The sequence below is a fragment of the Lemur catta genome, chromosome 12 (assembly GCF_020740605.2).
Source record: "Lemur catta isolate mLemCat1 chromosome 12, mLemCat1.pri, whole genome shotgun sequence".
In the NCBI taxonomy this organism is placed as follows: Eukaryota; Metazoa; Chordata; class Mammalia; order Primates; family Lemuridae; genus Lemur; species Lemur catta.
In genome coordinates, this window is record NC_059139.1 from 44332323 (window position 1) to 44355564 (window position 23242).

Below are 23242 nucleotides of genomic sequence, written 5' to 3' on the forward strand. Positions count from 1 at the left end.
ATCAATCTCAATGAATCCAGCTGGCAGAAAATATTTTCTCGTTTGCTGTTTTAACTTCTGGCAAGTTGAATAAATATTTTGGTTGGGTTTTTTAAATTTAAATAGGGTATACAAGTAGTTTGTATATGGATGATTTGCAAATTATCTACTTATTAATGTGGAAGGCTTTCCCAATTTTTCATTTGCCCTTTGTCTTTTGCAGAAATATTAAGTTTTCATACTATCAGATCTATTTTTTCTGTAGCTGCTTTTGGATTTTCAGTCTTAAGATCAACTCAATCCCAAAACCATGAATGTTTTCTAAAATTCTATCTTAAATTTTCCTATTTAGATCTATAATCTTTGATTAAGCTTTCTATATGTGGTAGGATTCTTACTTCCCAGAAAGACACTCATTTATGTCAGTACTTTTGGGGGCTCTGGGTAGCCCTGAACTTGGCTATGCTTTCTCCGCTAAGCGAGTAGTATGGACTGCATTGGCTCATATCGAAAGTCAAGTAACTCTCCAATATTTATCTTTACCAGCCCGCTAGGCACACTCATTTTCCAAGGCCACGGACGGGAAGCGGGTGCCAAGGTGGATCAACAAACAGCTGTCCCAGCGGTCCCCTGTCCCCGCGCCTAGGCTGAATGACCATTTAGATCTGGAATTTTCCGGCCCAGGACGCTGTTCCTGGGAGCCGGGGATTGTCCCAAACGTCCACAGCCCAGCCCCTAACTAAGCATTCGGTAACTGACGTTCAATGAAAGTTCTTCAAACTTTTCACTAGTCGTCCGTAACGATTTTAACCCGTAGAGCCAGGACGAAAGAGTAGGGCGGTAACCATGACAACCGAAAGACGAGGCGGAAGGGGTGGGGCCCTGGGCGGAAGGGGTGGGCGCGTTGGCATCTCCCGGGCTTCAGTTTAGCGGCGGGAAAGCAGGCCGCTTCTGAACTGCCTCTGCTTTCCCTGCGTGGTGTAGCCCTTCGCCCTAGCCAGCGATGGAGAAGCAGCCCGAGGAAGAAGGCGCCCCCGAGCCCTCGGACTTCGCAGGGGCAGGCGAGGCAGGCGGGCCGCCCCAGGTCGCCGGCGCCCAGGAGGCGCGCAGCGAGGATCGCATGAGCCTGCTGCTCAGGTAGTTCCCTCTGGCCGCCCCGGCCCGAGCGAGTGGGCATGGCAGCCCTGAGTTCTGCTCTCTGCTCGGACGGGCTAGGGTTGGAGATAGGACTCGATCGCTTACTGGCTCCCTGACTGCATCATTGACTTAAACTCCCTAAGCCCTTTTTTTCATCTGCGAAAAAGGAGAGAAAAATGACACCCTCCTGGCAGAGACGCTGTGCGAGTTAAATGAGGCACTCTAGGAAAATGTTTAGCACAGTGCCAGGGGCCCTTAGGAAGTCCTTGGGAGCGGTAATTTTCCCTCCCGTTCTTTCCCCCTCACGCCCTGGGGTTCTGGTTTTCAGGCGGGAAGAGCAGGGCCTCCAAGTCGGAGCTCCTGCAGGGAGGGTGCCCCGCCCATTTCTGTTACCGCTAGCACCCATTGTAATCCAGAAGCTTGGGTTGTTATACATTCCACTAAGGGGACATTGTTGATGCTTTTCTACTAATCACTTGCTAGGGAAGATTTGATGAGAAGAGAAATCAGTCTTATAAACCAGTGAGCAAACTAAGGCTCTGAACCAAATCTGCCCTACTGCTTATTTTTGTGTGTCCATGAACGCTAAGAATAGATTTGTTTGTTTAAATGGGGCGGGGTGTGGGGCGGAAGAGCATAAGAATATTCCATAACACATGAAAACTATATGAAATTCAAATCTCATTGTCTGCAAAGTTTTATTGGGACACAACTTTCCTGCTACAGGGCGAAGTTGAGTAGTTACATTAACTGCCATGTGAGTTGTATTTAACTCAACGCTCGTTTTGAGCCCGGGGCCTCTAGAAGCATATGTAACTCACAGGTCTCTTTACGCTGGGAGCCGTGTGGTGCACAGGCAACTCTCGCTGCCCCTGCTGGTAGCATACATGTTACGTGATGGGTGGCCCCCTGGGCAAAATCGTGCAGTTGGTTCGTGAAAATCTTTCTTCTTGTTGTTATAGTTACAATTAATACTGAAAATTTAATTGCATACAACTCATGCACAGAAAACAATAAAAAATAAATTTTTCGTTAAATTAGAAAGAATTGTTTTGTTTTTGAAATTTTTATTCTATTTTCATAATAAAACACCGTGGCCCCCAGGAAAAATTTTTTTTCTGATGTGGCAGTCAATATGTTAAAACAGAGACCATATGACTCACAAAGCCTAAAAAGTTTCCTCTCTGGTCCTTTGCAGAAAAAAGTTTGCGAACGTCTGTGAGAAATCATCACAAGATTCTTTCTGTGGTTCTTCAGAAAAAAAAAAAAAGGAAAAAAGAAATCATCACAAGAGGATTTTTTTTTTTTTTTTTTAAGACTTGGTACTGTTGGCCTTGGCTAATAATAAACCTCACAACCTCACTTTAAAAATTCCTTTCTGCCTACAATATAAAATATTTAAATAGTAGAGGTATAAGATCTTTTCCATTGCAGCTAAAAAGGAACTATTCTTTCAGCGTGTTTTATAGAATGCTAGCCTACTTAATCTCTAAGAAATTACTGTTTTCATTTGGAATTTTGAAACATAAGGAACTTGCCATGAAGTTTTAGAAATTTGCCTAATGTTTCTTAGCTACTTAAATAGATCCTCAGAGTCACAAGGCAAACAGTTTCAGAATTATAAAACTATCGTGCAAATGTGAAATATTTTGTAAATACAACTTAATGAACAACTAAGAAACTATATGAATTCCTGATCTATCCAAGGATTAGTATCTTTGTTATTTTTCTGTATCTCCTGATACAATCTGTGTTGTGTTTTGTTTTGTTTTGTTTTGTTTTGTTTTGTTTGAGACACAGTCTCACTGTATTACTGGGGCTAGAGTACAGTGGGGTCATCATAGCTCACTGCAACCATGAACTCCTGGGCCCAAACAGTCCTCCTGCCTTAGCCTGCCAAGTAGCTGGAACTGCAGGCAGGTACTACCATACCCAACCACAGTCTGTGTTTGTAACTAATTATAGGGTTTTTGGGTTGAATTGTTTTGGTCTATTTCTTCTTTGTATAGCAGCCCCATTTCAGTCTGGCCTATTAAGAACAAATTTAAAAACCAATTTTTAACTTTTCCTCATAGATGCAGTTTTCCCAGTGTATTTCATCTTGTGTCCCCTCTGAGGCCTCAAAGTTCTTTATGCCCATTTTAAATAAAGTTAGGTGCAACTTGAAGACTTTCATGCTGAGTTTATTAATACTCATTTTGTTGTATCAGCTTCTGAAAAAAATGAGTCGGTTTGTCCATAAATATGGTAATGAGTAAAACCTCAATGGATAAATATATGAGTTTCTATTGTCTTTATCTGTTTTCAGGTTGAGAGCACAGACAAAACAACAACTCTTAGAATATAAATCGATGGTTGATACAAGTGAGTATTTTCATTTTCAGATAAAGTTTTGTGAGTGATGAATAGTGCTTTAGGGAAAAGAAAATCAATTTTACCAAAAAATGTTTATATACATTCTAGTGTAGCAAAATAGGTAAAGAAAGAAACATGCAGATAATTATGAAGTATGGTAAGTGTGATGAAGGAAATAATGGTGTGATAAGAGGGAGGGGCTCCTTTAGATGGGGACAGCTTCTCTGAGAAGATATCTTAGAGTTGAGATCCAAGTGAAAAGAAAGAATTTGCCTTCTCGTACAGACTTTGTTTACCCTGTATAGATAATTCCATTTTTAAGGAATTCTGACATCTGAAAACTTGGGTAGAATACTTTTATAATAGTTCACACTGTAAAATCTCTATACCCAAAGGAGAGGACAGATTTAAAGCAGGCCACAGGGAGTTTAGTTGTACTTTTTGGAAGAAGGTATTTAGCTAAAATTGATTCCTCTACCATTTTTTTAAAAAATATTACTGAGACTTCATTGGTCAGAGGATTTTTTTTAACAATAAAGGTATCTAGGCTGGGCTCGGTGGCTCACGCCTGTAATCCTAGCCCTCTGGGAGGCCAAGGCGGGTGGATCGCTCCAGGTCAGGAGTTCAAGACCAGCCTGAGCGAGACCCCGTCTCTACTAAAAATAGAAATAAAAATTATCTGGACAACTAAAAATATATATAGAAAAAATTAGCCGGGCATGGTGGCTCATGCCTGTAGTCCCAGCTACTCGGGAGGCTGAGGCAGTAGGATCGCTTAAGCCCAGGAGTTTGAGGTTGCTGTGAGCTAGGCTGACGCCACAGCACTCACTCTAGCCCAGGCAACAAAGTGAGACTCTGTCTCAAAAAAAAAAAAACAATAAAGGTATCTATTTTCAGAGTACAATTTGATGAGTTTTATCTGGGCATGGTGGTGCAAGCCTCTAGTCTCAGTTGCTTGGGAGGCTGAAGCAGGAGGATTGCCTTGAGCTTAGGAGTTGGAGACCAGCCTTGACAACAACATAGCAAGACCCTATCTCTAAAAAAGTAAAAAAACAATTTAATGAGTTTTGACAAATGTATACATGAGTGTAACCACTACCACAAAGTATGATGGTATGATTTCCATCATACCAAAATGTTTCTTTGTGCCCCTTCACCATCAGTCCCCACAGTTACCCCAGCAACCACCGATTTGTTTTCTGTTACTAGAGCTTTGTCTTCTAGAGTTGTGTTGTCCAGTAGCATATAGCCACTAGCCACATGTGGCTTTTTAAAGCTAACTAAAATTAAGTAAAACTTAAAATTAAGTTCTTTAGTTACATTAGTCACATATCAAATGCTTAACAGCCACATGGGGTTAGTGGCCACCCTATTGGCAAGCATAAATATGAAACATTTCCATCATCACAGAAAGTTCTGGTCTCTTTTGTATTCCATTAATGTATTTGTCTATCCTTACTCCAGTACCACACAGTCTTGATAACTGTAGTTTTGTAGTAAGTCCTGATATCAGCTGCTAGTGAGTGCCCCAACTATGTTCTCCTTTGTCAAAATTCTTTTGGCTATTTTAGGTCCTTTGCATTTCTACATACACTTGAAAATTGACTTATCGATTTCTACAGGAAAAAAGCTTGATAGAATTATGACTAGGATTTGATTTGGATTCACAGATCAATCAAAACAGTTATATTAGCAGTACTGATTCTCCTAATACATGTACATGGTATATATACTGATTTCAGTATTAAATGGTATTTAATGAAGAGGTCATATACATATTTTGTTAAATTTATCCTTAAGTATTTCATGCTTTTGAATGTCATTGTTCATAATAATTTTTAAAATTTTAATATCCAATTGCTTGTTGCTAATATGTGGACCTACAATTGACTTTTTGACATTATTTTGTTCATTTTTGACTCCATTTTATTTTTATCATTTTAAGACTGTGCTAATCTATATAGTAACCACTAGTTCCACTTGGCTATTGAACACTTGAAATGTGGTTAATCCTTATTGAAATGGGCTGTAAATGTAAAATACTCACAGAAGAAAACAATGTGAAATACTTTATTAGTAGTTTGAAATTGATTATATGTTGAAATAATATGTTGGATCTATTTAGTTAAATAACTATATTAAAATTAATTTCACTTATTTCTGTTCTATAATGTGGAAACAACTTTTTTTTTTGGTGCCATGACTCAGATATGAGCCGAGAAACAATATTTTGAAGTATATATTTTATATTCATGGCTTGTATATATTTCTTTTGGATGGTGCTGTTCTAAAATGTTACTAACTTCAGGCTGGGCATGGTGGCTCACACCTGTAATCCCAGCACTTTGGGAGGCTAAGGTGGGTGAATTGCTCGAGTGAGACTCTGTCTCTACCAAAGTTTTTTTAAAAAAATTAGACTGGCATATTGGCCCGTAGTTCCAGCTACTCGGGAGGCTGAGACAGGAGGATCATTTGAGCCCAGCAGTTGGAGGTTATAGTTAGCTATGATTGGGCCACTGCACTCCAGCCTGGGTGACAGCAAGACCTTGTCTCAAAAAAAAGTTACTAACTTAAAAAAATTATTTATTTGTAGATGAAGAAAAAACTCCAGAACAAATCATGCAAGACAAGCAAATCGAAGCGTATGTCATATTTTTAAATTTTATTTGTGGTCTTTACTAATATTTAATCATTTTCTATGTAACATTGTCTTTTTCCTTTCTATTATTTTTCCCAGTCATTTGTCATGCATGTATTGGGGAAGTCGTTGATTTGGGATGGAGACTTACAGGTACATGAGTGATCCCGCTAGGACTTTCTGGCATCCCCCCTTACAAGATACTGAGCAAAGTAGCTCAGGAGGCATGTTTACCAAGTGTGTAAATATATGTCAGTATGGTTGCAGAATGGGCTGAGAAGAAATGCAGACACTTGTAGAATACTTTTACTTAGATGTGTTTTCACACATCTAAATTATTTTCAAAGGCTTACTTTATACATTTATTTTAATAATGAGTTTTTCTGATATTGCTGAAATTCTTTTGTTCATGCTTCTTTGACAGTAAAATTGAAGACCTGGAAAATGAAATTGAAGAGGTAAAAATTGCTTTAGAAATGAAAAATCTTGCGTTAGACAGGTAATTATTACATTTTAAATATAAGAATTATGAACTAAATGCAAAATGGGTCTGGACAAGGTGGAGAGAATTTTTTTAGGTAGGCTAACTGAATTAGTCAAATGAAATGATGATTAAAGGTCACACAAATTTGGAGCCCTGAGAGAATAGTTATATTATAGATGTTCCTCAACTTATGATGGGAATATGTCCCTATAAACCCATCATAAATTGAAAATATCATAAGTCAAAAACACATTTAATACACCTAACCAGAAACAACATAAACAAGAAAAAAATTGAAAAAATGAAAAAAAAATAAATAGAAAAAAACAAATCAAAAAAATACACCTAACCTACCAAACATCATAGCTTAGCCTAGCCTGACTTAAGGGGGCTCAGAATAGACGTGGCTAGACGCCACGGCATTCTAGCCCCGGGAACAGAGTGAGACTCTGTCTCAAAAAAAAAAAAAAGACAAACATTGTCTCTTAAGGACATGTGATTTGAATAGTTAAAACTGTTTTATTTCCTTCTAGTGGTAAGCTTTTTTCCTTTACTTCATATGCTGACTTATTATTTTGATCATATTTTTTAATTATGCTGACTTCAGAGCTATTAAGATATCTCCTTTTAATGAATCAATTTTTTACACATGGCAGAAAAGAAGAAATAACTATTATTGCTGAGTTAATTATCATTAGCCTACAGTTGGGCAAAATTATCTCACAGAAAGGCTATTTTATAATGAAGCGTTGAGTATCTCATGTAATTTATTGAATACTGTACTGAAAATGAAAAACAAACTGATTGTATGGCTACGCAAAGTATAGTTTCTACTGAATGTGTATCACTTTTGCACAATAGTAAAGTCAAAACATCGTAAGTCGGAGACTATAATCACTAATATATTCTTTTAGAGAAGAAACATAGGACAGAGTTAATAAGGAAACTTTAATCAACACAGTAGAAGTATGAGGTTAAATCCCATTTGGTGTTTGAGAGAATTACATGGACTCATTTATGCCAGTAACCATTAATCTGGTAAAAGAATTGTCATTGGGTTTAAATATATTTTTAATTATAGGTTTCACATTTGTATTTTATAATGCATTCAACAAATATTTGAGTACTTACTGCATTCCAATCCTTGTGCTAAGGGCTAGTTTACAGCTATTAATAAGACAAACAGGCCGGGCGCAGTGGCTCATGCCTGTAATCCTAGCACTCTGGGAGGCCGAGGAGGGCGGATTGTTTGAGCTCAGGAGTTTGAGACCAGCCTGAGCAAGAGCGAGACCCCGTCTCTACTAAAAAATAGAAAGAAATTATATGGATACCTAAAAATATACATAGAAAAATTAGCTGGGCATGGTGGCGCATGCTTGTAGTCCCAGCTGCTCGGGAGGCTGAGGCAGTAGGATCGCTTGAGCCCAGGAGTTTGAGGTTGCTGTGAGCGAGGCTGATGCCACGGCACTCACTCTAGCCCGGGCAACAGAGTGAGATTCTGTCTCAAAAAAAAAAAAAAGACAACCATTGTCTGTTAAGGACATGTGATTTGAATAGTTAAAACTGTTTCATTTGCTTCTAGTGGTAAGCTTTTTCCCTTTACCTCATATGCTGACTCATTATTTTGATCATATTTTTTAATTACGCTGACTTCAGAGCTATTAAGATATTTCCTTTTAATGAATCAAATTTTTTACACATGGCAGAAAGGAAGAAATAACTATTATTGCTGAGTTAATTATCTTTTATTATTACTTATTAGCCATTTGAATTTAAAGTAATTTATATTAGGATATTTTAAAGTTTACAGTCAAGTATGGCTTTGGATTCCCTAAGTCTTTCCATTTCAGGCCATCCTGATCTCTTTAGTGTCTTAATGCTTCCCCCAGCCCTACACCAAGGTGGATGGCTTAGAAAGCTCGCCCAGCTCAGGCTAGGTTTCAGGTCCACTTGGCCTCTCATCCTGGCAGTGTACAACCATGTGCAACAGTCATATCCATCTTGGTGTTGCTTCTTATTTCTATGATTTACTTCTCAAAGTATTTCCCGTACAGTATAGCTTAAAAACCTACTTATGTTATACTTAAAGAAAAATCAATCTTTAACTTGTCATGTTTAAAATTCTTTTTAATGTACCTTCACTGTTACCCATGTTTTATAATGCAAACTTTTCCCTCTCACAGGATGCGGCTTTCAACTGTACTTAAAAAAGACCTGGAGAAAATTAACTTCAAGACTAGGTATGATATTTTTCCCCAGGATTTTGTAAGGATGGGAATAAGAAAGGAGATCTGTATAATGACTTTAGTTTTGTAAAATTTTTTTAAGTTAACTGTTAATGCCAACCACCTTTATCTGGGGAATAAAAAACGGGATGAAATTTTTGTAGGCTGTCCCCAGAGTTATAACAGGCTTTAAAGTCCTGTTGACAGCTTGTTCCATATGGATTATAACTGTAAGAAGCAGGAGGTTTTGTACAGAAGATGAGAAAAGTTTAAAGGAAGATTCTGAAAGTTAACTATTATTAGGTGTTTATTATAAACCAGGAACAATCTTATCTCATTTAATCCAAAAACAACCCAGTGAGATAAGAGATATAGTCTTCATATTTCAGTGGTAGAAACGAGCTTGTTCAGATTAAACAATTTGCCAGGGAATATAAAAGAAAGACTCTGGCAGTCAGGTCCTCTATAACCTGGTCCTAAGTATCTGGCCTCAGGGTCCTTACCAGTGATCTTATCTCCCAGAGCTCTAGAAATCCTATAATAAAATAGGCCCTTCCCATGAGCACCAGAAAAGTTCCAAGATGTATCTGGGTACTTCTATCTGGGTATCTTAGCCCAGACTGATATGCATTCTTCTCACATTCCAGCTAACTCCAGGATTACATAAATGCTAAAATCCAAATATAAGTACTTATAACTACTGTTCCCTCATAAAAGGAGAACTTAAAACATTCCTGAGTTAAAGGGATGGGGTGTAGGACAGATTCATCACATTGATACCCAAGGATAGCAGAAAGGTCAAATAGGCCGAAGTAGTGCCATTAAGCATGTTTTAAAATTTAGAAGTGTTTTTTAAAAATTTAATTGGGACGCTATTAGGCTGAGGTGGCTCCAGTGCCTTGGATTCCTGTGTAAGCCTGATATAAACAGTACAATGAAATTTAAGCTTAACCAATCAGAAACTACCAACTAACCTCTCCCTGGGGGCTTTTCCACTTTAACCAACCAAATATGTTTTCTTTTCCTGCTTCTGTGAACACCTTATTTAAAAAAGTTTCCTCTCTTGCCTCTTGCTGTGAAGCACTGAACTGCTTACAGTCTGTTTTTGCCTGACACGTGGAATCGCTGTCTGTGCAAATAACCTTGTTAAATTTTAGTGTCTAAATTTATCTTCTAACTCAACCAAATATAGCTGTAACTAGTAGAAAAATGAATTCAGCTCTCCCAAGTTTATGCAAAGATTCCCCTTTTGGGTCTTCCCAATAAGTTCTTTCGATGATGTTTTTCACACCTGGTTGATCATCAGAATAATTGGTATTATCACAATGATCACATTGCTGGTCCTATTCCAGTCTTCCGAATTAGAATCTTTGAAGGTGAGGGGCTAGGAATCCATATAACACATTGACTGCCACACTAGAAAAAAAAATTTTTTCCTTGGGGCCACGGTGTTTGATTACGAAAATAGAATAAAAACTTCAAAAACAAAATAATCCTTTCTAATTTAATGAAAAATTTGTTATTTTTTATTGTTTTCTGCATGTGAGTTATATGCAGTTAAATTGTTAATATTAATTGTAACAATAAGAACATCAACAAGTAAGATTTTCCCAAACCAACTGCAGGGTTTTGCCTAGGGGGGCACCCATCACGTAACATGTATGCTACAGCAGGGCAGTGTGAGTTGCCTGCGTACCATGGCTGCCAAGGTAAGGAGACATGTGAGTTACATGTGCTTCATGAGGCCCTGGGCTCAAACCTAACGTGAGTTAAATACAACTCACATGGCACTTAATGTGTTCACAAGCCTCCCAGGTGACTGTGGCACTCTGAAGTATCAGAACCACTGCTTCGTCCAGTCGTATTCCACACCCTTTTGCTCCAGCCATACCAGACTATTTCATCTAGGTCTGTGGTCCCCAACCCTGGGGCTGTGGCCTGGTACTGGTCTGTGGCCTGTTAGGAAACAGGCCCTGCATCACTGCCTGAGCTCCGCCTCCCCCCTCCCTTCACCCCCCACCACCCTGTCTATGGAAAAATTGCCTTCTGTGAAACTTAGGAACCAGGCCACACAGCAGGTAAGTGGTGGGCAAGTCAGTGAACGTTCATCTGTGTTTATGGCTGCTCCTCGTCGCTCACATCACTGCCTGAAGTGTCACCCCCTCACCCCCAGTCCTGTGGAAAAATTGTCTTTCATGAATCTGGTCCCTGGTACCAAAAAGTTGTAGACTGCTGATCTAGGTAATTACTTCACATCCTTTAAGACTCAAGGGTTTTTGGCCAGGCACAGTGGTTCATGCCTGTAATCTTAGCACTTTGGGAGGCCGAGGAGGGAGGACTGCTTGAGGCCAGGAGTTCTAGATAAGCCTGAGAAACATGGTGAGACCCTGTTTCTACAAAAAAAATTAGCCAGGTGTAGTGGCATGCACCTATAGTCCCAGCTGCTCAGGAGGTGGAAGCAGGATGATCTGAGCTCAGGAATTCAAGGCTGGCAGTAAGCTATGATTAGGCACTGCACTCCAGCCTGGGCAGCAGAGTGAGACCCTGTCTCTAAAAAAAAAAAAAAAACAGACTCTATGGTTGTGGATTTACTTTTGTCCTCCCCCAGATTCTTTCCTCTTTGAAAATAAGTATGTACTGTGTTTTATTCTATTTTACATTCCTGGTGGCTGACATAGTTCTTGGCGCAGAGTACTCAGAAATACATGCTGAAGAAAGATTCTATTCTGTTCCATTCTATATGCTACTATAATGTCATTATACATTTGTCCAAACCCATAAAATATACACAACCAAGAATGAACTCTAATGTAAACTATGGACTTTGCGTGGTAATGGGGTGTCAGTATAGGTTCATGGATGTTTAAATAAAAAATCCCCCACTCTACTGGAGGATGTTGATAATGGTGGAGGCTATGCAGGGACATGTAATATGGGAAATCTCTGTGTCTTCTGTTCAATTTTGCTATGAATGTAAAATTGTTCTAAAAAATAAAACTAATTTTTAAAAAAGCAAGCAGCTATCAAGTTAGGTTTTTCTTCCCTAAATATGAAATTTTTTTTTTTAATTTTTTGAGACAGAGTCTCACTCTGTTGCCCCTGCTAAAGTGCCAATGGCATCAGCCTTGCTCACGGCAACATCAAACTCCTGGGCTCCAGTGATCCTTTTTCCTCAGCCTCCTGAGTAGCTGGAACTACAGGTGCACGCCACAATGCCCGGCTATTTTTTCCATTTTTAGTAGAGATGGGGTCTCACTCTTGCTTAGGCTGGTCTTGAACTCCTGACTTCAAGTGATCCTCCCGCCCTGGCCTCCCAAAGTGCTAGGATTATAAGTGTGAGCCACTGTGCCTGGCTAAAATATGAAATTTTTAAAAAATGTTCTTACATTCTTTTTTTTTTTCACATTCTTTAATTTGATATTTTTCATTTTGACCAAAAAATTTTTTAAGGAAATATATCTCTAATTCTAACAAAAATTTAGTTTACATCAAACTTTTCCAGATATAGTTTGTTAAACTATGACTTCATATTGAAGTATACAGTGGATTTAATGAAAGTAAATTTATATTAATTGATCATTTCATTGATGAGTTATTATTTTTAACTGAGGTTACTAAATAACCTTAATCATATTTTTGTTTCCTTTGCAGTGTGCTCATGGATAACATGAAACAAATATTAAATCTGAATAAGTTAATAATGAAATCACAGCAGGTAAACTTGCATATTAGGCTGCATATGTATTCCCATGATTTCAGTAACAACTTCTTGTTGGAAACTGTATTGTATATGATTAAATAGGATTGTCCAAAGGGACTGGTATGATTAGAATTCACTGTCTTAAAGTTTTCTCTTTTTTTCATAACTACATTATTTCTGACTGATTTTGCAAATTATCTACTTATAATTTAAGCTACTGTCTTTTCCCTTTTGTATGGAAATAGAGGAATTGAAAACTGGAGCTTTAGAAAACATGAACTAATAGATGTGATTTCAGTACTGTAGACTTGTTAAGTACAGTATGTGCTTTAATTTTTTTTTTTTTAATCACAGGAATCTTGGGATTTAGAGAAAAAACTGCTTGATGTTAGAAAGAAGAGATTGCGTATGTAGAACACCTTTTTTTTTTTTTTTTTTTGGTAGAACACATTTTCACCTACTTTGGAGACTTGATAAGGCCAGATTTCTTAGCCACTGAGAAATTTCCTAATTTTCAATATTTCTTAAACTTTTGGAAATTGTAATTTAAAAGGTAGGATATAAAATCCATTTTGCCCTATTTTTTCTCATTGTTTTAAAGCATTAAATCACAAAATTAATATATTCTTAGTGGGAGAAAATAAAACGATACAGAAGATTATAATGCAAAAGGCATGCCTTTTTCCTGTTTGGTATACACCAGTTTGGTATATATATCATTCCAGACCTTTTTCCATGACCATATAAACATTTATATGTACATAATTTGAAAATGATCAATTGATACATATGGTTCTCCAGCCTTTTCACTTAATTTATGATGATACGAGATGGCTTTTTGCATTGAAACTATAGAAATGTTTATTTCAAAAGTAATACAGTACAGGCATGGTTTTTATTATTAAACATTACACAAATTTGCCTGTTACAAGTAATCTCAGGGTCAGAAGTCGTTTTGGTCATCTCATTTAATCACCCTTTCGATGTTTCACTTTGTCCATTGCATTCCAACCTACTTTTGATACATTAATGTCAGGGAACAAGCCCCTGAAATGTACTCATTTATAGTTTCAAATAGTTCAATTCTTAGACCATTTCAGGAAATATAAAAAACAGTTTATGTTTATCCCTAGAGAAGGGAATCTTTCTTTCCATTTAAAATCTATCTTGTTTATATGTCATTTTGTAATTAAAGGGGAAAGGTATTTCTTTATATTTACATGTATCTTTTGCTTATGCTTTTGACAACTCAAAAAAGCCCTCTTTTACGTGATGCCACTTCAAACATTTTGTACACAGCTAGCATTGTCATACATAAATACCTTGAATGTTTCACTAAGAGCATTGCTAATAGTATTGCTATTTTGTACCAGGGAAGTCATTTTCAGATCAAAATAAAACTGCAGACTAAAGTTCTGCTTACTAAAAAATTGCTCTTGACTAAAATAACCAGGAAATGTTCTGCTTTGTAATTTTTCAAGATTCTTGTTTACAGAGTTATCATATATGATGTACTGTTTATTTTAACCTAATAGAATTAAAACAAGCTTCAGAAAGTAAGCTTTCAGAAATACAGACTGAAAAGAACAAACAGAAAAATGATTTGGACAATATGGAAAATTCAGACAAGATAAAGACCATACAACAAAACCTACAGAAGGAGATACACATTACTACAGTTATTCAACATGTGTTCCAGGTAACACATATTTAAATTAGGAAGTAAGGTAAAGAACTTCTTTTTAAATGATTGATTCTGTTACGGTATTGGCTTACTTTCAGCTAGTCTTTGATCCTGATAAAATAATTTAATGCTGAATATTGATCTAGTTATATGTATCTGGAATCCATGTATATTTAATGTTTAAGGCCTTAACTTTCTTTATGGTTAGACCTTAGGCATTTATAAATGGAATGATATTTTTTTGCATCTCTGTGGAAGCAAAATGGTGTAAGTTGGGAGGTCAAGGGAGATGTGGATGGGAGTGATGAGAATGTAGGGTTAAGAACCTGACTGCTACTTAATAGTTGCAAGTTGACCTTGAGCAAATCATTTAACTGTTCTAAGCATCAGTTTCCTTGTTTAAAAAAAGGGCCGGGCGCGGTGGCTCACGCCTGTAATCCTAGCACTCTGGGAGGCCGAGGCGGGTGGATCGCTTGAGATCAGGAGTTCGAGACCAGCCTGAGCAAGAGCAAGACCCCATCTCTACTAAAAACAGAAAGAAATTATCTGGCCAACTAAAAAAAAATATAGAAAAAATTAGCCGGGCATGGTGGCGCATGCCTGTAGTCCCAGCTACTGGGGAGGCTGAGGCAGTAGGATCACTTAAGCCCAAGAGTTTGAGGTTGCTGTGAGCTAGGCTGACGCCACGGCACTCACTCTAGCCCGGGCAACACAGTGAGACTCTGTCTCAAAAAAAAAAAAAAAAAGTAATTGTTGGAACTAAAAAAGATAATTCATGTTAATCTGTTCAGCATAGTATCTGGTCCAAGTAACTTCTTAATAATTCTTGGTAGTGACTATCATGTCAATTTTCTAATTACATATTCTGCTGGGCATGGTGGCTTACACCTGTAATCCCAGCACTCTGGGAGTCCAAGGTGGGAGGATCACTTGGGGTTAGGAGTTTGAGACCAGCCTGACCAAGAGCAACAGAAAACTTAGGCGTTTTGGCATGAACCTGTAGTTCCAGTTGCCCGGGAGGCTGAGGCAGGAGGATTACTCGAGCCCAGGAGTTTGAGGTTGCCGTGAGCTATGATAACGCCCCTGCACTCCAGCGAGGGTGACAGAGTGAGACTCTGTCTCAAAAAAAAAAAAAAAAAATTACATATTCCTTTATTCTAGAGGCATTTTATTACTTTTAAATTGTAAGATTCTCTGGGACTGTTGAGATGAAATATTAAAATTACCAGCTTTCAGTTATGTAAGATATACAGTTAAATACTGTCTATTACATATTAAGCAAATGCTGATTTATAAAACATGAGATCTTGCATGCAACCATAAGACATTCTTTTACCTGCTGGTCTTTTACCTGCTTTTTAATAGCAGTGGGTGATTGGATTAGGAATGACCACATCCAGAGGCTAAGTGGAAAATTGAATCATGAGTACAGAATAATTTTACTTCCTTGGCACGTGTTCATGCTGCTTTGAGGCTTCTATTATTCTTCCTTTCTTGATTTTTTCTTTCATAGCTTATAAATTAGCATTAATTTTGATTTAATGAATTCATTGCTTTGCTAAATGGAACATAGCTTTGGCCAACTTTATGGGTGCTCTTTCTTCCTAAGATTGGCCCTTAGGGGTTCAGTCATGTTTGAATGCTTACTTCCACCTGGCTTTGCAAATTTGACTGGATTTATATACACTAGCCCTTCCATTCACTTATGGCACGAATGTGCCTTATATAGGTCAAAGTTCTTAATGTTTTTATACGTAACAATACAACACATTCTAAAATCTGTTTAACATTATTTCAGTCAGTAATTTAGTATCATTGAACCATAGTTTTTCGAAGGATATAACCAGAATTTTTATTAATTATGACTCTAATCATTCCTCCATTATCTACCACAAAAATAATCTTCACCTTTTTCAGGGTCTTAAGACTTTGCAAGGGCTGAGAACTGAGCTATTCTTTTACCTCTTGAAAATAGGGCATGTAACACTTAAATTATTGTTTTTTACCATACAAGTGCAAAATGAACTGAATCACAGCTGCAGTCTTTTTTCTCTAATCTAGGATAGCATTCCAAGTATCCTTCACAAGCAAAACCTATCCATGGGAACTGATGAAGCACATAAAAATTTTTGTAAACATTGTAAATATTCCCTGGCATTATGGCGATCAAGACTGAAGCCTCATTAAAAGTGGAAATGAAGATAGAATTATGTATTACTTTTTTTTGAGACAGAGTCTCACTCAGTCGCCCTGGGTAGAGTGCAGTGGCGTCATCATAGCTCACTGCAAACTCAAACTCCTGAGTTCAAGCGATCATCCTGCCTCGGCCTCCCAAAGTGCTGGGATTACAGGTGTGAGCCACCACGCCTGGCCAAAATGTATTATTTTTTTTCCTCATGATCACAGAGCTATATGCCTAGTAAATGCTAAATATTTGATAAGATCAGTGAAAAAGGATTTTTTAAAATGTACATATAAATTTAATAAAAAAAATTTTTAATTACAGAACCTCATTTTGGGAAGTAAAGTCAATTGGGCAGAGGATTCAGCATTTAAGGAAACTGTTCTGCAGCTTGAGAAGAATCTCACAACGCTCTAATAAGAATTCTATTTTGACATATTTCATTTTTGTCTTCAATATGTAATTTAATAGCAAATTCTAAGTGAAATGTATTTTCAGTGTCTTTGGAACTATTCTAAAACTGCAAATTTTTTTAGCTTTAGTTATCATTCTACTATGGAATATATGGTTTTAAATATGATAATTAAAGTGACTGGCATACTCTAAAAGTATCTGAAAATCTTAGCCTTGAAATGGTCCAGAAAGACATCTGATCTAGCTTTCCATTGAATACAGACATTTCTTCTACATTTCTGGCAGTCTCAGCTTTTAACTGGAATACTTCTGTGCATTTGTTTGTCAACCATAATTTTACAAAAGCATATCCAAAGGGTTATTTGTAGTGGGATTGGGAATGACCTTTTTCTTTTTCTATATTTAGTGTGGATTACTATTTTTTTGCATTAGTTTTATAAGTTAAGAAATAAAAGGAATAAGTGTTACTCTTATTAATTATAAAATAGAACTTGCCACCTTTTGTAGAATGCCATTCTGGTTTTGGAAAACTCTTAATTTGAGCACTTTACTAATTTGGAGCTATTGATCATTTAATAACGATCAGATAATGTAGTGTTTTCAACATTCTTTTTAGAGGGACGTTAAACTTGAGAAGATGCACTGCAGTGGATAACAGCATTTGAAATCTGTTCTTTAGATTTATAACAAAAATATAGAGATTTTCCTAAACCTGAATTTTGAACACTCTTTCTTTGGAATATTTATAGTTTTACTTCATTTGTGTTGAAAAATCATAATTTATGTATAGTTTTATTCTTTTTGCCACAGTGTATTCTTGGAAATTTTCTACATAAATAGTTGTTAAAACAAGTTATATTTTTCTTATGGAAAAACATCATTTTAGAAAATCTGACCCCATAGCATTAAATTAAGTCATAGAGTTAATCCCAACCCAATGGATTATCAGCATCATCTGAAAAACTTTGTATTTTCCTGGGATTTTATGCTGAATAATAACCCCAAGTATCAGTGGCGTATAACAAACATGTATTTCTGTCTTGGGTCTGCAGTTCCATTGATTATTCTAGGACTTAGGCTGAGAGAACAGCCACTACCTGAAATACATTCTCATGGCAGAGGGCAGGTGCTTACAAAGCCATGTCAAATTATACAAGCACAGAGTTTCTGCTTGAAAAAGGTAGACATTGACCAAGCCCAACATCATTGAGGCAGGAAAGTATATTTGTCCCATAGCAGAAGAGTGCTGGTTTTCAGGGAAAGAATACAGTTTACCACAGTCAGCTATCTTGGGCATCAATATTAACTTCCCTTCTGCATGTGAAGGACACTCACCCCTTCCCAAGGAAGATAACAGTGTCACCCAGTTATGACATTATTTCAAAATTCAGGATCTCATGATAGTCTTTCATATCGGGTCCAGATGTGGCTCTTCTTGATCTGGAGACCTATGGTCTGAAAAGACAAGTTACAATACCTCACACATCCAGCATACTGCAGTGGAACAGATCTGTCGCAACTCTTAAATATGACTTGGCAAATGGTAGGAGGTTTCCCTTCCTAGGGCTAGGGAATGCCTCCTGATTAGGCTTTTGTGCTGCTTTCTGGAAGCACTTCTTCATCCACGGTTCTTCACTCTGCCCTTTGGGAGGTTCTCCTTTTTTCGTTATCCACCTTGGCCGTATCTCTGAAGAGGGCATTAGAGAGTATGCCCTTCTGAGCAGATTTCTCAAACTGGGGACCCAAAGATCTTTTTACATCTTGAATAGTTACAGTCTTTTAAGATCTAGGCTAGTGGTGGTTTTGTTAACGTATTTTTCTCAAAAATGTTTTTTGTGGTCAGAGTGGTTTTGGTTGTTTCATCTGTATGGGGTAGGCAAACTGGCTCACTGGCTCTTTTAAATTCTATTGGAACAAAGCCATGTCCTTATGTTTACATATTGTCGGTTTACGTAACTGAATTGAACTGAGTAGTTGCAAGAGAGACCATATGGTCTCCCTCATTTCTCTTACTAGTCATTGACTTGAAGAATCTAGTTACCCTGTTCTCTATCTGATGTTTGATTGCTTCCTAGTAGTGTATGTAGTTTGTTTCATCTCTGTATATTCCTGTAAACTAGAAGTTAGATCTAAATGCTTTATTAAAGGTAGTTCTAAATTTTTTATCAAGAAAATTCACAAGCCGGACTGGGTGCTTTATATTGCATATCAGGAGACCATCGTGCTGAGTTCTGCCTAATAGATATACAGCCAATGTCAGGAACAGGGTGCATGGAACAAGAAGTATGGAAAGGGGTGAAAAACCAGGTAAGATAGGGACATTAAAAGGACACAATATAAGAGGTAGAATCACTGGCGTGCTCCATGTCCATGATAACAGCCAAATAATGGCATTGAGGATGTGGACAGAAGTCAAGAGATCTGAGAGGGGTGAGTAATCAAATGATTTGTTTGATGACAGCCAGGAGGCTGACTGTAGTTGAGGAGCAGGAAATGAAGATAGTTTTGGGATTGAGGCAGTTTGCTTTCTTAGGTTCAGCAACTTTTATCATAGTCATCCTGGAGAGATTCAGATGGGCCTGGATGAGAATTCGGTGGAAGTAGAATGCTGATACGTAGACATAAACCCACAAGCAGAGAAGAGCCAGAGAGCATTTTCTTGGCAGACTCCCCCCCAAAAAATCCATACCAATGTAACCAGAAATTTGCACTGCATTTGATACTCTCTAACTTTATCATTAGGTAATCCCAGGAGACTTCTTGGTGTTACAGGACTTGGAAAGTTTATCTTAAATTCTAAGTCATAGGACTTCTTTGCCCCACTTTCTTCACCTATGTAATAAAGTCATAAAGAAAAGTGAAAAATGTATAGAAAATTAGCCAGGAAAGTCTAATTGTGTCTTTTAAATGACTTTACAATAAAAATCTAATCTTATAAAGAAAAAAAGAAAAAATCTAATCTTATAGATTGATATATTAATAGATTTTCACATAGGAAACTTGCCATTTTTCTGTATGTAAATGAAAGACTGTACTAAGCTGCTGCAGTGTTTGAGCTTTAGAAACACATTAGTCTATCAGGTTTCTGACCCCATCCCAGGTAATATATGGGCACAAATAGTTGCTAGCACAAGGTGGCATGCCAGTTGCTGAAACTTTCACTGGTGATAGCTTAAGAGAATATTGTGGTGGAGAGTGATGTCTTGGTCAGAGTGATTCGGGCATATGAAAAAGGGGGTTGGGTGGCCAATTCATACAAGGCTAATGGAACTGACTGATAAGCAAATAGGCACATGAAATAATGGAACACACACAGAGAGACAGAACACAAACACAGAGACAGAAATAATGGAACACCATAAAATAAACACAAAGATATTCAACTCCATTAGCCATTAGGGAAATGCAAATTCAAATTACAATGAGCTATCACCACACACCTATTAGAATGGCTAAAATAAAATGACAACACAAAATGCTGGTGAGACTGTGGAGAAATTAGACCACTCATACATTGCTAGTGGGAATGTAAAATGGTACAACCACTCTGAAAAAAAGAATTTAGTAGTTTCTTTAAAAACAAAACATGTAACTACCATATGCCCCCAGAATTGTACTCCTGGGCATTTACCCTAGAGAAATAAATACTACTGTTTACACCTCTACATGAATGTTTATGGCAGCTTTATTTGTAACAGCCCATACTTGAAACAACAGAGATGTCCTTCAGTGGTAAATGTTTAAAACTATGCATCTGTATCATACTGCTCAGCAATAAAAAGGAACAAAGTATTGATACATGCTACAGACTGGATAAATCTCCAGGGAATTATGCTGAGTTGAAAAAAGCCAATCCCAAAAGTTACATCATTGTATGGGCCACTTATCTTTGAAATGACAAAATTATTGAAATGGAGAACAGATTAGTGATTGCCAGAGCTAAGAGGGTTGTGGGGGTGGGAGGGAAGTGGGTGTAGCTATAAATGCAACAGAAGGGATCCTTGTGTTGGAAATGTTCTGTATCTTGACTGCATCAAAGCCAATATCCTGGTTGTGACATTGTACTATAGTTTTGCAAGGTGTTACTACTGAGAGAAACTATTATAAGACAGGGAACTGGCAGGCACTGCTTAACACAGAGTCAAAAGCCCCTAACCACCCTGATCAAAAACAGGATGTGATGACAGAACAAGGCCAGTGGAAACCAAGATGGCAAGGAAATTGGCTGCTGCTTGACCTTGCTTGCAGCTCATTATACCCTAGTTATACTATTATAGCATGCTAAAAGAAACTCCCACCAACACCATGACAGTTCCAGGAGGGACCTTATAAATAAAAGGGAGAGTTCCCAGTTCTAGGAAATCACTTCCCCTTTCCAGGAAATACCATGAATATTCCTCCCCTACTTAGCCTATAATTAAACTATTGTTTAAATTTAAAAAGCCACAAGAAGGGTCCGGTGCGGTGGGTCATGCCGATAGTCCTAGCACTCTGGGAGGCTGAGGTGGGAGGATCACTTGAGGTCAGGAGTTCGAGACCAGCCTGAGTAAGATAGAGACCCCATCTCTATTAAAAATAGAAAAAATTAACCAGGTGTGTGCCCCAGCTATTCCGGAGGCTGAGGCAAGAGGATTGCTTGAGCTCAGGAGTTTGAGGTGGTTGTGAGCTAAGCTGATGCCATGGCACTCTAGCTCAGGCAACAGAGCAAGACTGTCTCAAAAAAAAAAAAAAAAAAGAAAGTCAAAAGCAGCAAAGGGGCTGTTCTTAGCAGGGAGAGCTAGCTCTACTGCCTGTGGGTAGATCTCCTACATTCTCTGAATAAAACTTGCTTTTGCTTTACGTTGTCAGCTTACTCTTGAATTCTTTCTCACACGAAGCCAAGGACCTAATTGGACTCCGAGTGGATCCCAGCATTGGGAACCACTTTCCTGTAACAAAACTGGGGGGAAAGACCCAGGAAATTTCTATTCTTTTCTTTCTTTCTTTTTTAAAGAAATAGGGTCTCCATATGTTGCTCAGGCTGGAGTGCTTTAGCTCCAGTGGAATCACAGGTGCAATCCGCTACTGATCAGCACAGGAATTTTGACCTGCTGTTTCCAAGAGGTCACCATATTGATGCTGAACTTAGTGTGGACACCCAATTGGCATAGTGTGCTACAGCCCAGAACTCCTGGGCTCAAGTGATCCTCCCACCTCAGCCTCCCAAGTAGCTGGACTACAGGTGTGTGCCACCATGCCCAGCAATTTCTATTTTTACAATTGCATGTGAATCTACAATTATCTCAAAACAAAAATTTTAATTGAAAAAAACTCATCTCTTACATTTTGGGGTTTAGAAGCAGTCAGCTGATCAAATGTGCAAGTCCCTGAATTTCTGAATGCAATCTATTCCCTTTTATGTCTGCCTGCAAAATGGCCAATTCTTTACTAAATTTATCTCTTTAGTAATGAGTTGGCAAACACAGCCAGCACTCCTAAGTACAACACACTCTACTGATAGAATAATACTCCCCTTTTCATCCTCTTACCCTACACCTGTTGAACTAGTATACACATGATTTTTCTCCCAAATTACCAAAACAGATGGTTTTACCAAATGAAATGATCACCATTTTTCAAGCCTCTGATAATATTAATAGTTTCCTTTCGCCCACTGCCTCACCACAAAACCAATGTGATATATTCTAGGTTTTTGTTGTGGCAGCTTCCCGCCTGCATACTAATTTCTATATTAAGATAATTAACCCTAGCTGCTGCAACACACAACCCCAGAAACCTCAGTTTAGCATAATAAAGGTATGTTTCTTATTTATGCAAAATCATATGTGGATCTGCAAGTCCATTCCATCTTGAAGCTTCACCATCTGGATCCCATAGCCCCCAGATCACGGCAATGGGACAGAGAAGGCCATGGCTCTTAACTTACCTTAGTCTGAAAGTTACATGTGTCACTTTTGCTCAGGATCCATTGGTAAGAACTAGTCGAGTGATCTCACAACCTAACTTCAGTTGAGGTTGGCAATATCTGGTTAGTACTCTATCACACTTGAGTATCCTGGTTCCTTATGCAAATACAATCAAATACAAATAAGCTGCCTTGTTTTTACCACTTTCTTATACAAAAGGTAGCATACTATATACACTATACATACTCCTGCACCTTGCTTTTTTCACTTAACCTATATCCAGGAGAGTTTTCCATTATATAGAGAGAGCTTCCTCATTCTTCCTTTCTTGTTAACAGTTACATAATATCACATTGTGGGGATATACTATAGTTTTTTAGCCAATTCTCTTTATGAACACTTAAAATCTCTGCTAACAAAAAGAATGTTTCGATAGATAATCTTTTATCTTCGCAATTTCCAATGTGTGCAGGTATACCTGTAAGATAAATTCCCAGAAGTATAAATGCTAGGTGAAAAGATAGATCAGTAATTTTGC

The 23242-nt window shown here is 37.7% G+C and overlaps 1 protein-coding gene and 1 long non-coding RNA gene across 4 annotated transcripts in view; one reads left to right on the forward strand and one right to left on the reverse strand.

The window, feature by feature from the left end:
• The first annotated feature begins 888 nt into the window (after positions 1–888).
• CENPH (centromere protein H) lies at positions 889–16875 on the forward strand. 2 transcript variants are annotated; one of them, XM_045566048.1, is made up of 9 exons: positions 889–1116; positions 3425–3480; positions 6065–6113; positions 6534–6608; positions 8777–8833; positions 12470–12533; positions 12873–12924; positions 14054–14245; positions 16709–16875. In XM_045566048.1, exons 1-8 carry the CDS (start codon positions 983–985, stop codon positions 14230–14232), a joined length of 666 nt encoding a protein of 221 aa, XP_045422004.1. In that variant the 5' UTR covers positions 889–982; the 3' UTR covers positions 14233–14245; positions 16709–16875. The 2 variants fall into 2 exon arrangements, with proteins under 2 accessions (XP_045422004.1, XP_045422003.1); XM_045566047.1 differs by having other exon boundaries at positions 14054–14217.
• The window catches only part of LOC123648326, a 31627-nt gene continuing 14533 nt past the window's right edge, over positions 6149–23242 (reverse strand). The window contains exons 3-4 of one of the 2 annotated variants that reach the window (XR_006738566.1): positions 18134–18253; positions 6149–6546 (exon numbers count right to left, since the gene is read on the reverse strand). This is a non-coding gene — a long non-coding RNA (uncharacterized LOC123648326). Of the gene's footprint in view, positions 6547–8065; positions 8092–18133; positions 18254–23242 lie in introns of those variants that run through there. The other variant, XR_006738567.1, reaches the window with a different exon arrangement.

Coding starts and splice junctions, on each gene's coding strand:
- CENPH (XM_045566047.1), top strand. CDS start 983: ATGGAGAAGCAGCCCGAGGAAGAAGGCGCCCCCGAGCCCTCGGACTTC. Junction 6,609..8,776: donor AAAAATCTTGCGTTAGACAG/GTAATTATTACA, acceptor TCCCTCTCACAG/GATGCGGCTTTCAACTGTAC. Junction 8,834..12,469: donor AAAATTAACTTCAAGACTAG/GTATGATATTTT, acceptor TTTCCTTTGCAG/TGTGCTCATGGATAACATGA.